Raw genomic sequence first — 17,612 nt, 5'->3', positions numbered from 1 at the left:
GGAAGATGCTTCTGCGGAAGCGGGCTCTGCTGCGGCAGAGAAGGGGTTTAGGAGCTTCTGCGGAAGCTGGTTCTCTTTCGGCAAGGAAGGGTTGTGAATATGGGCTCTAGCGGGAGTGAAACTGCTGCGGCAGTAGAAGGGAGAAAAACGGGGGGCTAGGAGCTGGGATAAGAAGGGGGGGGGGCTAGGGGCTTCTGCGGAAGCGGCTTGTGTTGCGGGGTATGAAATAGTGGGGGTGAGTAGTGGATGGACTGGACTGGGATGATTGCTTAGCTTAGCAGTGTTTGTTGGGCTTCTTTGATGTGGGAGCAGTCTGATCGGATGTAGCTCTTAAAAGCTTCTGACGACCAGCGCCCGAGTGTTTGGATTTGCTGCTGGGAGAGGCCTTTTTTTTTTTTTTTTTTTTTTTTTTTTTTTTTTTTTTTTTTTTTTTTTTTTTTTTTTTTTTTTGGGCTGCTGTTGTTGCTGCGCCGATTCGAAAGGAATGGCTGGAGAAGTTGTCGGCTGGGATGCCGGATAAGAGTAATACAGACTTAAGGTGTTTCTGGAACCAGAAAACGGGTGACGGGACGGTTGGAATCGTCTGTAAAGAGGGGGTCAGAAGGGTTTTTTGATTTAGATTTCATGATCTGCAAAAAGGCTAGGAGGGTTTGAAAGGGTTGGATGGGCGATTGGAGGTTGAAAATGTAAATGAAGTGGCCTCTCTTGGATTGGTCTGTTTTGCTTTGTTTGATAAAATAGGAAATGGCTTCACTGCCTAGTACTGCTAGGTCAGAAATGGTTGGGTGGATGGCTGGGTCGAAGCTAGATGTGATGGCGAGCTCAGAGCACCTGAGGAAGCCGAAAAAGCCAGAATAAACATGGCATCTAGCGTGCGGGCGGTGTGGATGGATTGGTAGCCTTTACGGAGGGTGGAAATGCACTTTGATAGCACTTTGAGTGTTATCGGTTGGCGGGTGTCTGGGCGGGTGGGGTGGGTTTTTTGTATACCTTTAATGAGTAGGGCTGTCTGGGAATTGGAGATTTGGGTGGAAGGAGAGCCGTATAGGAGTTTGTGGAAAAATTGGATGCCGCTAAGGTATCCTTTGATGGAGCTGACTTGGAGGTTTTTGATGGCATTAAGATAGGAGATGAAGGGGGTGATGGCTAGCAGGGAGAAGTCGGGAAACGATAGCTTGTAAGCTGCGTGAAATGTTTTGAAACATTTCCAAGCTGTAAGGTAGGACTGGAGGGTTCTGGGGGAAACTGCTTGGAGGATGGAGTTGAGGGAAGCTTCGAGGAGGGGTCTCAAGGGGTGGTTTATGGGAATATCAGCTCTGAATAGGGAGGTACTGGGGTCGGGAGTGGGTCCGCCTCCGGCGCCAAGGATCTGAATTTCTGGAAGGAAAAAGCAGAAGAGAGTTAACTATTGATTTCTTGACTCATAATGAATGGTCGCAAGCCGAAATCCAAAAGGCATTAGAGTGGGGGAATGGGAGCGGCCTTTGTTGACGCGGTGCACGGTAGTTTCGTTGTCGCAATAGACAAGGATGCTAGTGACGGGCCATTCTTTACCCTGTAGGGAAGCTGCAATGACTGAAGGGTATAGCTCAAAATAGCGCTGAGGATGATAGTTGATGCGGGAATCTGGCAGCTGGGGGGGGGGTGGCGGTTATGTGGATGCGAACCAGCGGTCTTGGAAAACACCTCCGAAACCGATGGAAGGGGTGGCATCTGGAAGCGGTTGGATAACAGTTGGGGAAGAAATCAGGTTTTTATATAAGGATTATCCGTTCCATTGTTTGAGGAAGGATATCCACAGACTGGGTTAGTTGCGGCATGGGTCGGTTAGAGATATTTGGTTCTCTAGGGCGTGGGCGGAGGATGTGAGAAAGGGGAGATGGAAGATGAAGGGGGGCGGCCTTGAGGGATGTGCATTGTGAAATTTAAATGGCCTAAAAGCTTGTGCTTGGAACGGTTGGATTAGTTAAGAGTGAGGAAGTCCCCAGAATCGTTCTATCGATTCTCTCTTTGGGTCTGCTGAAAGGCTTTTGGGTAGTCAAAATGTGCGGCTGGGGAGGAGTCGGGGGGCAAGATGATCAGAAAGTCGTTTAGGATATGAACCAGAAACTGTATGTCATGATTGTTGGAAAGGATCCAGCAAATTGCCTCTGATAACATGTTGAAAAATTAAGGGCTGCTTCTGCAGCCGAAGTGAGGCAGTGAAGTAATATTATTCAGCCAGCAGACACTGAATAGGTGACAAATCTTGGTGGATGGGCATGACTTTGGGGTAGAGGCAATGCTGACTTTGGCCAGCCAAGCACAGTGACTTTTGTAAAATCAACGAATGAATGAAATGACTCGAAAAAGGATTCGTTCATTTGCTGAACGAGCCACAAAGATCCGAGTCGGTAAAAAGATTCGAAATCATGCTAGACGTAATTAGCCTTTTTCACACTTCCGTGTTTCTGACTTCCGGATTGGCGCTCACAGGGTAAGAGTTTTTTCGGTGACAGCAGCGGCCGTACTTAACAAGCGTAAGTTCGGGAATCAAAGTCTATTTTTACAAAATAGATACTATGATATATACCGGTGTTTGCTCTAAAAAAAAATAGCAAACATTTCTTCAAAAACTTTGTGTCAGCTTCCGGTCATCACGAATACTTTATTTAATCATGTCTGTTAGCACTTATAATACAGCACGGTTTTGAATTTTGCCATTTTGTCTATTTGGTGCTGGCTGTGCATTATGACTCTTCACTAAACAAGAGATGACTCCGATTAATGGCTTTATTCCTTTTGGATCTGGATTACGTTGTTGTACTGAGTTTATGCATCATCCGGATTCAGAATCATTTAATTTATTTTTGGGGAAATATGCATTTGAATATAAATGCTGTCGAATGCTTTCATAATTTACCATCATGTAGTGATTCGGGGGAAATTACTGAGTAAATTGAGAAAATACGCTTAAAAATACCGGAGATAGAAAACAGAAACTGGAAGCAGGCGCTATGTTGAGCTTATTATATTGACAAGTAGCGGTCTGAGTGCCCATATAAATTACAAACAAGTAAATTGTTGTTTCTTTGTTGAAATTATAACAACAACTTGGAAAGCAGACAAAACAGAAAAGGTAAGAAGCATTATTTGAGTATATTAATATAATAGGCGCAGACCTGTAGCGGAACTGACTTTACCCTGCGTTGGCGTAATTCCGATTTTGTGAAAAAGGCTTATCCCTGTAATGGACGAAAGGGGAGGGGGCGGGGGGTGGCGGGCGCTGGGTCTTGCGCAATAAGTGGAGGGATGTTTGTTCGCGTTGGTTTTGGATGGCGGCGCTGCCGGCCATGGGAAGGAAAGGGGAGTGTGCTGAGGCATGGGCTGTGAATGGGACTTTGCAGACTGCTGCGGTAAACTCACGCTACCGCGGCGGTAACTCACGCTACCGCGGCGGCTTGAAGAAGCTGCTGGGTTGTGATCGAAGCCGTGAGCGGCGGGCTGGCGTTCGCTTTGGTAGATCGGCGCGGGATGTTTGCGCTGGGGCTGGCGAGTGCTTCCCGCGGACCTGCCACGGTCCATTTCGCTGTTGCTGGAGCGGATGAGAAGGCTGAGGCGTCGGAAGACGCCGGGGAAGGTGCCGGTGATGGCGTGGCGAGAAGGCCTGCGGCCCCGTGGTGCAGCCGCGGGCTCGGTTGTAGGATCCTGCGGGGCGGTGGTGGCTTGAGTTGCAGCTAGGGTTGCTACGGGATCTCGTGCCGCTTCAAAAGCGTTATCTTCTGGATAAAAGGTGATCTCGGACATGTTCTCGGTGGTTGGATGTGCCAAAGTGTTGATGAAACAAGAGATAGTGAAGGTAGGAATGTTGTGATATTTATAGGGATTTCCTGGGATGATTGGGAATGATTGCTGATGGTGAACCAGCCGTGTTAATTATCTGCGCGAGCTCCTCCCTAAATTTGTTCAGAAAACATCACTTAAATAAAAAGACAGAACGCGTCTTTTAGTTCTAAAAACGCAAGGCGCACAGCACTGCCTTTTTTGCTAAGCAACGACCAAAACAGCTGTCCTGTCAGTCAAATCAAAGGATTATAGCGCGAACGCTCTAAAATCTAGTTTTTTGCTGTTAATTAAACTGTCATATTAGCAGAAACCCTAAATAATACAGCCCCTGGTTTCCCATGATAGACACCAAAGGTTTCTCCTCTATTTCTTGCAGTCTCCGGACTTTTTAAGCGACGGTAAACTTTCGAAGACCCGAAAGATTGGACAATGGGAAAGAACGCGAATAACGTTGGGCGTTTTTCCGCTCAGAGTTGATATTTTTTTTCAACTTCAGGCGCTCAGAGCGCTCCTGCAAAAACGCGAGGCGCCGGGGACGCATTAACGGAGCGCAGAACGCTCACTGCCAACAGAAAACCATTCAAAAGAGGCGCCTCCAACGGCAAAAACGCGTTCGGTGTGATCGCCGCCTAATCCCTGCCGTCCTCATCTCATCATGGATCAGGGCAAGTGAAAATTAAATCTGTCACAGGGGTGGTTGGATTTGTTCACAAGCACGTTAAAAATATTTATTGAACGCTTCTTTCTTTTCACTTTTGTTTTTACTGCATTATCATAATCTAAGGCTGTTTATAACTTAATATGTCCGTACAAAATCTAGTAGTTCTGTGTGCAGTTAGACATTGAGCACCCCTATATTGCCAAAATGGTGTGATGCTCGTTTCACCCGCGAAGATTCGACTGTGAGATCGGTGGTCGAATCAGGCTCCGCATATCGATGCATCGAATCTTCGACTATTCGGGGACAGCCCTAGTAAATACGAAATATTTCTTTTTCGAATTGCCTGAAAAACCACCTCATGTGAGCATAAAAACTTTTTTGCGATATATGGGAATTTTTGCGCAATTGATGCTATTCCATTAGGCATATTTTCATTTAAGGGGTAATGGAAACGCAGCTAATTGCGCAAAAAAATTATGCTCACATGAGGTGGTTTTTCAGGCAATTCGAAAAAGGAATATTTCACAAAACAGAAATGGAAACGTTTCCAGGTCACATTCAATTAAATATAGCCAAAATCCAACAAAAATCCATTGCCATGACTTATCGCGAGAGGAAAAACATGTTTTAGTCGCATAACATCGGATATCACAAAACGAAAGATTAAGGCTTGAATATCTGCTCCAAACACTAGAATACGGAAATAACTTTTACTGAACTTTCTGATCACGCGGCAAAAACGTTCTTCCTTCATATTTGTGACCCTGGACCACAAAACCAGTTGTAGCAATATATATATTGTATGGGTAAATGTATCAAAACTTAATTTGTGATTAGTAATATGCATTGCAATTTCATTTGAACAACTTTAAAGGTGATTTTCTCAATATTTGATTTTTGTGCATTTTCAAATAGCTGTATCTGGACCAATATTGTTCTATCTTAAGCATTTCATTGATGTATGGTTTGTTATTTTTTCAGCTTTCAAATGATGTATAAATCTCAGTTAAAAAAAAAAAAAAATTTGACCATTATGGCTGGTTTGTGGTCCAGGGTCACATTTTGTCTTGTATTCCAAAGTTTTTTTTTTAAATCGAGATACAGTCTTAATATATGGATGGGTGAAAAAAGACTATTTATTTATCTTTTTCAAATAAGTAACGCCCCATTTATTGATTAAAAGCTCTCCTGTCCTCATGTTGAGAGAAATTGTGAGTAAGATGCTACTTTAGTTCTAGAATAAATGTGAACATGCATTAAAACAGATACAGTGTTCTTCAAAATGAATAAAAACAGTGAAGTTCAATGCCAACCTGCAATAATTAAATATGTTAAATAATACAAATATCCTTTATGTATTTAATCCCATTTTATTAACCGATGTCTTTGCTGCCGATCTTCGATGATCCAATTAATCCATACTAATAAGCAAAAATGACTCAAGATAATCTAACATTTGTTTAACTTTTTTTATTGCTGAAGAGTTGACATTTGTTCTTCTGCGGTCTACTCTACAGACGGAGATTTACTTTTCTCAAAGCCTGAGGCTTTTGGTGTGAAAAGGCTTTTACATTTGACAAAAATAGAACTTTTCATATTAAAAACAAACAAGCAAGCCCTGCCCAGATTTAAAAAGTAACGCAAAAGTAACCTAACGCATTACTTTCCATAAAAAGTAACTAAGCAACATAATTAGTTACTTTTAAAAGAGTAACTCAATATTGTAATGCATTACTTTTAAAAGTAACACTGATGATGACTGGTTTTGTGGTTCAGGGTCGCAAATAAGTTGCAGAATGTTCATTGAGATCAACCTCAACCTCAAACAAAACAGCGGCAGTAACAGTAAAGACAAACGTATTGAAGCAACACTTTTGTCACAAATAGGCTCCATTGTGAGCAGCTGATCACTGATTAATAATAAATGTGTGTGTTGTTGTTTGTGTGTTCAGGTGCTCTGGCTGGGCTGAGATGATCTTCGTGATCGGCGGCTGCGATAAGAACGGTTTCTCCAGACTGTCCTTCACGGAGAAGCTGAACCTGGCGTCAGGAGAATGGACGTCTGCCGCCGCTCTTCCCGGTTACTCCAAATCTGAGTTTGCGGCCTGTGAACTTCAGAATGACATTTACTTATCAGGTATCACAGACGTCCCAAATGCTGCTCATTCCTTTCGTTTCCATCACGCTGGTCGCTGATCGCCGACTCCAGATGCATCAGTCACATATATAGCCTTAAACATAGAGTTCAAGACTGGTCACAGTTGACTAAAAGGTAGATTGGTCGTGTTTGAATGTGAAATACAAGATTGAATAACTGCTAGTTGGTCAATCTTGTTGTAAATAGAGATCTGTCTGCACGCCTCATTGCCGCTTCTGTGTTACTCTATCAGCTCAGAATCAGCCTGGAAGCTTCCGTCACGTGATTCCAGAGAAGCCGATCAGGATCACACACAAACACACCGTGATTATCATCTCGCCTACAAACCCCTATGGCTTGTTTTCTTCTGTGAAACTTAAAAAATAGATATTTTGTCTTTGCATTGAAAGTTAAAGTCCAGGGTTGGCTTGTTTGGTTCAAAATATCGTTTAGTCATACAGGTTTGGAACGAAATGAGTGCGAACAAATAATGATGACAGCATGATTGCATGCAAAATACAGTTTTGAGTGTCAACCAGCATATTTAATATTTAATCTTGAACTGAAAACCAACCGTCTGACGAATGCAGGCTTTCCCAGATGCAGGTTTGTGAGTTGGTGAAAGACCAATATGAAATGTTAAATTAAATAAATGCAGCTGCAGAAAAAAAATCCAAATTAAGCTGAAGTTGTGACACAAATGCATCTGAGATTAACGTGTTTTAGAAATGCAGTGTGTGCTAGATTCGCTTTAGTTGGAACATATTTGTGGACAGAAGTTTAAATTAAAAACTTAACTAACTAAACTTAACTTACTAAATATTGAGAAAATCACCTTTAAAGTTGTCCAAATGGAGATTTTAGCAATGCATATTGTATAAATCTCAATTTTTTTGAAAAGTTTATTGGTCCAGGGTCATATTTTGCCTTGTTTTTCATTAGAAATGTCAGAAGATCAAGATCTGTTCTTATCTTCTGATCACATGATTTTTCATCTCAAGTAAATGTAAGCCTTATTTTCTAAAGAAAAGAACAGTTCAGGTTCATAAGACTTCACATCTACCTTTTTCATCGCTGGTAAAAGTATCTTGTTTTTCAGTACAAATATCTAAACATCTTTAAATCAAGGCAAAAATAAAGAAGAAGAGATTCATTGTTTGAGGAGCATGAACCATTTAATGCCACGACTTCATGAACATTAGACTTTCTACTCTGATTTAAGAGCTTTTAAGGACTTTTTTTTAGGTTAATATATGGATGGGTGAATTAAGACTATTTACAAACCACGGAAACCTGTTTAGATGTATTATGTTCCAGAAGACAAAATAAGTTCTTCACTTTCAACCATTCAAACCCTCAAGTTTTTAAGTAATTAAATATTAGAGAATATTAACTATTGAGAAAATCACCTTTAAAGTTGTCCAAATGAATATGCATATTGTATAAATCACAATTTTTAACAACAAAGTCACCCTTATGACTGGTTTTGTGGTCCAGGGTCACATTTTGCCTTGTTTTTCATTAGAAATGTCAGAAGATCAAGATATCTTTTCTTATCTTCTGATCACATGAATTTTCATCATGAGTAAATGTTAGCCTTATTTTCTAAAGAAAACAGTTCAGTTTCATAAGACTTCACATCTACCTTTTTCATCGCTGGTAAAAGTATCTTGATTAAAGGATGTTTAGATATTTGTACCGAAAAACAAGGTAAAAAAAAGAGGAAGAGATTCATTGTTTGCAGAGCATGAAACATTTAATGCCACGACTTCATGAACATAAGACTTTCTACTCTGATTTAAGAGCTTTTATGGACTTTTTAAGGTTAATATATCGATGAGGGTGAATTAAGACTATTTACAGCCCAGAGAAACACATTTAGATGCATTAGGTTCCAGAAAGACAAAATAAAAACTTGAGGGTTTCAGTGATTGAAGGTGAAGAATTTTAGTAAATATTAGAGAATATTAAATATTGAGAAAATCGCCTTTAAAGTTGTTCAAATGAAGTTCTTAGCAATGCATATTACTAATCAAAAATTAAGTTGTGATATATTTACGGTAGGAAATTTACAAAGTATCTTTATGGAACATGATCTTAATATCCTAATGATTTTTAGGATCAATGCAGTGTGTGTAAATGACTAATCAACAATTAGAACTTCAATCAAAATGAAAGCGTAAAAAGGTTTTATTTAGCAGCATGTCCTGTAAGAGAAGCATGTTGAATTCTGTGATGAAAGCTTTGCCATTGTAACACATGTATCTCTGTGTGTGTTTAGGCGGGCAGCTGAACAGTGCAGACGTGTGGCGGTTCATGCCTCAGCTCAACCATTGGGCTCGTGTGCAGGGACTCAGTCACGGCCGCTGGAGACATAAGATGGTGTCCATGTGTGGGAAGGTGAGCTGAGCTGAGACTGTGTTTATTCCAGTGGGTTTGAATGTGTGTGCTGACACGTGTGTGTTTGTAGCTGTACGTGGTCGGCGGTTATAACGGCCGTGAGCGCCTGTCCAGCGTGGAGCGCTACAGTCCGCATGAGAACAAGTGGACGAGTGTTTCTGACCTGCTGCTGTCCGTCAGTTCGGCCGCTCTCAGCAGCTGCTGCGGGAAACTCTACGTGATCGGAGGAGCTGTGAGCCAAAACACCAACACTGACCAGGTGAGACGCTCAAATAACACATGTCTTTAAAAATGTTTTTTTGTTTGAAGTAAAAATGAAAAGTTATTGCATTAAACAGCACAACATTTAATGCTGGGTTTGCTGATGTCCATCTGGTGTCGCAGGTCCAGTGTTACGATCCGGTGAGCAACAGCTGGTCGTTCGTGTCGTCCTGTCCGTTCTCTCAGCGCTCCATCAGCGCCGTCACGCTCAACGGCTGCATCTATGTGACCGGAGGACTGCTGGACCAGATCTACTGCTACACACCGCGCACAGACTCCTGGAGCAGAGCCGCACCGCTGCCCGTCAAACTGGTGCGTGACACAGCCTCAGCGCTGACTGAGTAACACCGTCAGTAACTCACATGACTGACCCACGTGTGTGTGTTTGTGTTTCAGGAGGGCTGCGGACTGACCGTGTGCGATGGGAAGGTGTATGTGGTCGGCGGTCGTAATGAAAAGTCGGTCGCAGTGGATGGGATCTGGGCGTTGGATCCGGTGAGCGGTAAACTGACGGAGGAGAAGCCGCTGACTCGCTGCCTGAGTTATCACGGCTGTGTGACGGTCCTGCAGCGGCTCTGAGCACCACATCACCAGCTCATGGACGTGCCAGACCCACCATTCATCCAAAACAGTGTGTTTATGATGACATGACAACAAATACCTGTTGAGAGCTGTTTCCAAAATGTTGGAAACTGTTTTTTCTTGCAATTCCGAATGTATAAACTTTTAATTACGGAATACAACCTCGGAATTATGAGATATATCTCATAATTCTGAGTTTCTCATAATTCCAAATTTATATCTCATAATTCAGAGTTTGTATCACATAATACCGAGTTTGTATCTCATAATTCTAAGTTTATATCTCATAATTTCAAATTTATCTCATAATTCCGAGTTTGTATCTCATAATTGTACATTTATATCTCATAATTCCAAATTTACATCTCATAATTCCGAGTTTATGTCATAATTCCAAGTTTGTATGTCATAAATTCGGAATTATGAGATATAAACTCAGAATTATGAGATACAAACTCGGAATTATGAGATATAAATTTGGAATTATGACAAACTCGGAATTATGAGATATAAACTCAGAATTATGAGATACAAACTCGGAATTATGAGATATAAATTTGGAATTATGACAAACTCGGAATTATGAGATATAAACTCTGAATTGTCAGAATTATGAGATATAAACTCGGAGTTTGTCATAATTCCAAATTTCTATCATAAATTTGGAATTATGACAAACTCGGAATTATGAGATATAAACTCAGAATTGTGAGATACAAACTCGGAATTATGAGATATAAACTCAGAATTGTGAGATACAAACTCGGAATTATGAGATATAAATTTGGAATTATGACAAACTCGGAATTATGAGATATAAACTCAGAATTATGAGATACAAACTCGGAATTATGAGATATAAATTTGGAACTATGACAAACTCGGAATTATGAGATATAAACTCTGAATTGTAAGAATTATGAGATATAAACTCGGAGTTTGTCATAATTCCAAATTTGTATCATAAATTTGGAATTATGACAAACTCGGAATTATGAGATATAAACTCAGAATTGTGAGATACAAACTCGGAATTATGAGATATAAATTTGGAACTATGACAAACTCGGAATTATGAGATATAAACTCTGAATTGTGAGATACAAACTCGGAATTATGAGATATAAATTTGGAACTATGACAAACTCGGAATTATGAGATATAAACTCTGAATTGTAAGAATTATGAGATATAAACTCGGAGTTTGTCATAATTCCAAATTTGTATCATAAATTTGGAATTATGACAAACTCGGAATTATGAGATATAAACTCAGAATTATGAGATACAAACTCGGAAATATGAGATATAAATTTGGAACTATGACAAACTCGGAATTATGAGATATAAACTCTGAATTGTCAGAATTATGAGATATAAACTCGGAGTTTGTCATAATTCCAAATTTGTATCATAAATTTGGAATTATGACAAACTCGGAATTATGATATATAAACTCGGAATTGTCATAACTCCAAATTTATATCTCATAAACTCGGAATTGAGATATAAACTGTGAATTATGTCATCATTCCGAGTTTATATCTCGCAATTCTGACATTTTTGTTTTTGCCACTAAATTTAAAAAAGTTTATTGCAATTTCTAATCTCACACTTCTTAATTTATATCTTGCTGTCAAATCGCAGTCTAAACTGATTATGGAAGCTTGTTTCCTTCATGGGATAAAAAGTAAATGCATTTTTATCTCTCAGTTTGCAACATCTAGCATCATAAACGCACTGTTTTGCACAACAAAAATAACAAATGATCCAGAAGCCTTGCACATTATGTAAAAAGTGACTGAACCTGTTCTTACGTTACAAAACTAAGGCGGAAGAGTGAGTTTTCTGTTGAATGAGATAAAGCAGTTGCTTAAGAAGGAGAAACTCTGCGTCACTAATGCACTAACAGTCACATTATTTGCTGGTTAACTGAAGTCTGCTCATGAATTTCCTCTCATTTGTGTTTGTGGAATCACAATGATTTATTTTCTAGTTATAGACTTGAACTGCTGGAAATCCCAAATGTGAATCTGAAACTGTGAACCTGTTTTAACCACGTTGTATATATGCTGATGTTATACACGTTTAAATAAAGACTGCATCATTTAATGTTGCTTGAGTTTTTACTGTCTCAAACTGCTTTAGAACACCAACATACTGCATAAATAAAAGCAAAGCTGTCATAATTACATAATTCTGAGACAAATTTGAAATTATGAGATAGAATTGTGGAATTATGAGATATAAACTCAATTCCACATTTTTCCCATAATTCCAAATGTGTCTCATAATTCCAAATTCATATCTCATAATTCCACATTTGTCTCATAATTCAGAGTTTGTATCTCATAATTCCAAATTTATATCACATAATACATTTGAAATTATGAGATATACTTCCGAGTTTCTCATAATTCCAAGTTTGTATCTCATTATCCTGAGTTTATGAGACATACATTCGGAATTATAAAAAACTTGGAATTATATCTCCGAATTCTGAATTTGTCTCATACTTCCAAGTTTGTCATAATTCTGAGTTTATCATGAATTTGGAATTATAAAATATAATCATGGAATTATGAGAATTGTGATAAATTTGGAATGGTGAGACAAATTCAGAATAATGAGATATATATTTGGAATTATGCAATTATGAAATATAAATTTAGAAATATGAGATATAAACTTGGAATTCTGAGACAAACTTGGAATTATGAAAAATAAACTTGGAATTGTGAGACACAAATATGGAATTATGAAAAATAAACTTGGAATTGTGAGACACAAATATGGAATTATGAAAAATAAATTTGGAATTATGAAATATAAATTTGGAATGATCAGACATACATTTGGAATTATGAAATATAAATTCAGAATTATTAAATAAATTTGGAATTATGAAATATAAATTTGGAATTATGAAATATAAACTTGGAATTATGAAAGATAAATGTGGAATTATGAAATAAATTTGGAATTATGAAATATAAACTTGGAATTATGAAATATAAACTTGGAATTATGAAATATAAATTTGGAATTATGAAATATAAACTTGGAATTATGAAATATAAATTTGGAATTATTAAATATAAACTTGGAATTATGAAAGATAAATGTGGAATTATGAAATAAATTTGGAATTATGAAATAAATTTGGAATTATGAAATATAAACTTGGAATTATGAAATATAAATTTGGAATTATGAAATATAAACTTGTAATTATGAGATATAAATGTGGAATTATGAGATATACATTTGGAATTATGAAATATAAACTTGGAATTATGAAATATAAATTTGGAATTATTAAATATAAACTTGGAATTATGAGATATAAATGTGGAATTATGAGATATACATTTGGAATTATGAAATATAAATTTGGAATTATGAAATATAAACTTGGAATTATGAAATATAAATTTGGAATTACGAAATATAAAATTGGAATTATGAAATAAATTTGGAATTATGGAAAAAATTTGGAATTAAGAGAAATAAGCTGGAATTATGAAATATAAATTTGGAATTATGAAATATAAACTTGGAATTATGAAATATAAATTTGGAATTATGAAATATAAAATTGGAATTATGAGATATAAACTTGGAATTATGAAATATAAACTTGGAATTATGAGATATAAACTTGGAATTATGAAATATAAATGTGGAATTATGAGATATAAACTTGGAATTATGAAATATAAAATTGGAATTATGAGATATAAACTTGGAATTATTAAATATAAATTTTGAATTATGAAATATAAAATTGGAATTATGAAATAAATTTGGAATTATGAAATAAATTTGGAATTATGAAAAAAAATTGGAATTAAGAGAAATAAACTTGGAATTATGAAATATACATTTGGAATTATGAAATATAAACTTGGAATTATGAGATATACATTTGGAATTATGAAATATAAACTTGGAATTATGAAATATAAACTTGGAATTATGAGATATAAACTTGGAATTATGAGATATAAACTTGGAATTATGAGATATAAACTTGGAATTATGACTCATATAATTCTGTATTTGTCTCATAATTCTGAGTTTATGTCTAATACTTCCAAATATATATCTCATAATTCCAAGTTTATATCTCATAATTCTGAGATGTAAAATCAGAATTGAGATATAAATTTGAAACTTGGAATTGTAACAAACTCGTAAGTATGAGATGTAAATTCAGAATTATGAGACAAATTCAGAATTATTATATATATATATATATATATATAAGATCAAAATTCTAAGATATAAATTTGGAATTATGAGATATATACTGAATAAAAAAAAAATAAAGTTTGTCATAATTGCAAATGTATATCTCATAATTCCAAGTTTGTATTCCATAATTCAGAATTTATGTCTCATAATTCCGAGTTTATATATCATAATCTTTATCTTAAATATATGAATTTAGAAAATCTCATTGTTTTGATCAAAATTAGTTGTTGATTGCCTACATATTACTCTGATCTACATAAGCTCTGATATTACAGTAACATCTGACTGCCAGGATGAGAATGAGGATTTTGGTCCTGTAATCCAGTTTCACAAACTTCATGAAAGCTGATCACAGAAATATTAAATTAAAATAATTTAAATCAAACACAATCAAAATAATATAACAAAATCTTAAAATATATTTTACATTCATTTAACTTTTTTGTTGACTTGTTTGTGACTATTAATCAGAGAACATGAACATGTGTTGTTAAATAATTACTGAAATAGTAACATTTTAGCTTTAAAAATCATAGAACAATCAAAATAAAACATTCAGTAAAACATTTTAGTGTTTATTTTGTAGCATTTTTTATGTATTATTTTTTTTAATCAGAGATCCCTGATAAATGACATTCAGGTAAAAATTTAAGCTCTGGATGACAAATATTTTCCAAGCAGAGCTTGTGTCCAGTCAGATCCGCTTTCTAAAAAAAGACTAAGAGGACTCATTAAACACATGTTTCAGATTCCAGCGCTGAACTTCCTTTAGGAATAAACATAGTAATAGGTGATGAATGCTGTCTGCCGTGTTTGAAAGGCTCAGATTACAGAAGAATCGGATGATTTCCTTCTGAGGAAGGACACTGGAGACAAGGGCCAAGAGCTTAACATCCCTGCGTTTGTTTGCGTCTCATTAAATCACGTCCACTTCAGACTAACTCCAGATAACATTCTTCACCCACAACCAAATGCTTTCATCCATTGAGAGTAAATGTTTGTCATATTTGAGTTTCGTGTTTCTTCCAAAGCTCTGAAGAATCGAGAGATTCCGTGTAAAGCTCATCTGATACGAAAGATGAAGAGCTCACAATGGAAACAAACACAGGCCTGCTCTCATTCTCACGGAGCATTTCCCAGTAAGCCATTACTGCAGAAGATAATTGCTACTTTTGTTTTACTATTCCAACTTCTACATCAGAACTGCAAGATATAAACTTGCAAATGCAAATTATAAAGTCAGAATTGCAGGACAGCAATGTAATTAATTTCACAATTCTGACTTTTTTCTTGCAATCACAAGTCTATATCTTGCAATTCAAACTTTTTTACAAACCTTTCACATTTGAGGGTTTATATCTCAAGTATCTCAGTAGTCAACATTTGAAGTGGATCAAAAAGTTCATCAAAGTTTTTTTTTTGTTTGTTTCTTATAATTTTATCTTGCAGTTTTAACTTTTTAATACTGTCCTTTTTTCTTCCAATCACAACTTTGTCTTGTAAATCAAACTTTTATTTAGCAATTTTTACTTTTTCTCACAATCTTGAAATTATAACTTTTTATATCCCTCGCAATTCCAACTTTTTTGAGTTTATAAAAAAAATGTCTCGCAATTATAGCTTTTTTTATACCACAATTTTTTTTCTTGCAATCACAAATTTATATCTTGAAATTCAAATTTTGTTTTAGCCCATAATGACTTTTTCTTGCAATTGCAAGTTTATGTCTCACAATTCAGAATCGTTTTTTATATCTTGCATTCAAACTTTTTTTATATTTCACAATTCTGACTTTACTTCCAATTGTTTAGTTTATATCTTGCAATTTGGATTTTTTTTATACCTCACACATTTTTTCTTGCAATTGCAAATTTATATCTTGAAATTCAAAATTTTATATCTCACAATTCCGACTTTTTTATGTCTTGTAACTCGCTGATGATACACTGGGCAACTTTTTGAGCAATGTTGCCAGGCAATACAGGGCCCACAACTGATCTAAATTATCCAGATAGAAATGTGTTACCCATTCTCAATGGGAAAGTGTCCAAGCAACATTGCATAAAAAAAGTTGCCCGATAAAATTGCTCAAAAAGTTCATCAGCCTTACTTTTTTCTTGCGGTTGTAAGTTGATACCTTGCAATTCAAACTTTTTTTATAACTTACAATTCTGACTTTTTATCGCAATTCAGACTTTTTTTGTATCTTTTTTATACTTCGCAATTTTGAAGTCTTACTCCGCCTGCTTCGGCCATATTACAGCAGCAAACTTCCTTGACTATTACGCCGGAATGGGAGTGTAGTTCCTAATCTTATCAGCCTAGAAACTCACAGCTTTACATTTCCACCGGTCTTAGTACACGATATAACTACAGAAGAGTCAAGTTTTAAACAGGACAAATATGGAAACTCGTTGCTCATTTTTGAACGTGATGCTATTGGTCTCATAGGATTCAATGATCTATGCTAAGCTATGCTAAAAGTGATATCGCCAGAACAGGAGAATGGCTGAATGGATTTCAAAACGGTAAAACTCAACTTATTAACTCGGGTTGGAGAATGAGCCTATTTCCAAAAAAAAGTGGAGTGTTCCTTTAATGATTTTCTGCACTCGCTATACTATATACTTAAGGGCGGTAAAAGTACTACAATTTATTATACTAGTAATTTTATAATAGATCGAAAAGCAAGACGTCTTGAAAAATATAGGGAGTTTAGAAGGCAGCAGCATAAAAAATAATCCTCTGCTGCCATCTTTTGGTTATATGGGTAATTCCATAAATAGACGTTGTTTTCCGTGAAAAGTCATTTTTTCGATGCCGTTTTTATGAATGAAAAGGGAGTCCTTGAAGTACATTTTATTTCACAGCTGTAGAGTTAGAAAATAATAAAGGCTTTAAAATATTGCAAGATTTTAATACGATTAAGATGTCCTTGAAGAGAAGTATTGCTAGCTAGCTAACGTTAGCATAAAGAGGTTATGGTTTAGCTGTCAGCATTTAAATATACAACTATGCAGATACAGAGAGTGTGGATTACCAGGCTCCGCATTTCAATGATATGTTGTTAAATAATATGAAACTGAATGTTCATGCTGTTAACATTGTTTATAATGTTGCAATTATAATTTTTCTCAGTTTCTGATCAGAATGAGGCAGTAGATGAGTCTCAAGAGTGGTCACCTAAAATATAGCACATATAAAATGAGCTTCAGCGGAAGTTTATGAGCTGCTGATCTTTATGCGGAAGTTCTAAAGACCGCTCCGTGCATAAGGTCAATTCTGACTTTTCTTGCAATTGTGAGTTTATATCTTGCAATTATAGCTTTTTTTAATATCTCGCAATTACTTTTTTCTTGCAATTGTGGGTATCTCGAATATATCAAATATATATTAAATATCTAAAAATTTTAACTTTTTTTTATACGTTGCAATTCTGACATTTTTCTCACAATTGTGAGTTTATATCTTGCAATTCTAGCAGTTTTT

The 17,612-nt window shown here is 36.2% G+C and overlaps 1 protein-coding gene across 1 annotated transcript; it reads left to right on the top strand.

The window, feature by feature from the left end:
* The first annotated feature begins 6,443 nt into the window (after positions 1–6,443).
* Positions 6,444–10,126, top strand: klhl35 (kelch-like family member 35). Its single transcript, XM_073830262.1, has 5 exons — positions 6,444–6,623; positions 8,905–9,023; positions 9,094–9,282; positions 9,408–9,596; positions 9,681–10,126. The coding sequence occupies exons 1-5, from the start codon at positions 6,458–6,460 to the stop codon at positions 9,861–9,863; spliced, it is 846 nt and encodes a 281-aa protein (XP_073686363.1). The 5' UTR covers positions 6,444–6,457; the 3' UTR covers positions 9,864–10,126.
* The last annotated feature ends 7,486 nt before the right edge of the window (positions 10,127–17,612 follow it).

The sequence above is a fragment of the Garra rufa genome, chromosome 23, assembly GCF_049309525.1.
Source record: "Garra rufa chromosome 23, GarRuf1.0, whole genome shotgun sequence".
Taxonomy (NCBI): Eukaryota; Metazoa; Chordata; class Actinopteri; order Cypriniformes; family Cyprinidae; genus Garra; species Garra rufa.
This window is presented reverse-complemented; position numbering and strand designations above follow the sequence as displayed.

What these genes read in the sequence shown, in the direction of transcription:
- klhl35 (XM_073830262.1), top strand. Translation starts at nt 6,458, where the DNA reads ATGATCTTCGTGATCGGCGGCTGCGATAAGAACGGTTTCTCCAGACTG. An exon ending in GAATGACATTTACTTATCAG is followed by an intron (nt 6,624 to 8,904) that starts GTATCACAGACG and finishes GTGTGTGTTTAG; the next exon opens with GCGGGCAGCTGAACAGTGCA. An exon ending in CACCGCTGCCCGTCAAACTG is followed by an intron (nt 9,597 to 9,680) that starts GTGCGTGACACA and finishes TTTGTGTTTCAG; the next exon opens with GAGGGCTGCGGACTGACCGT.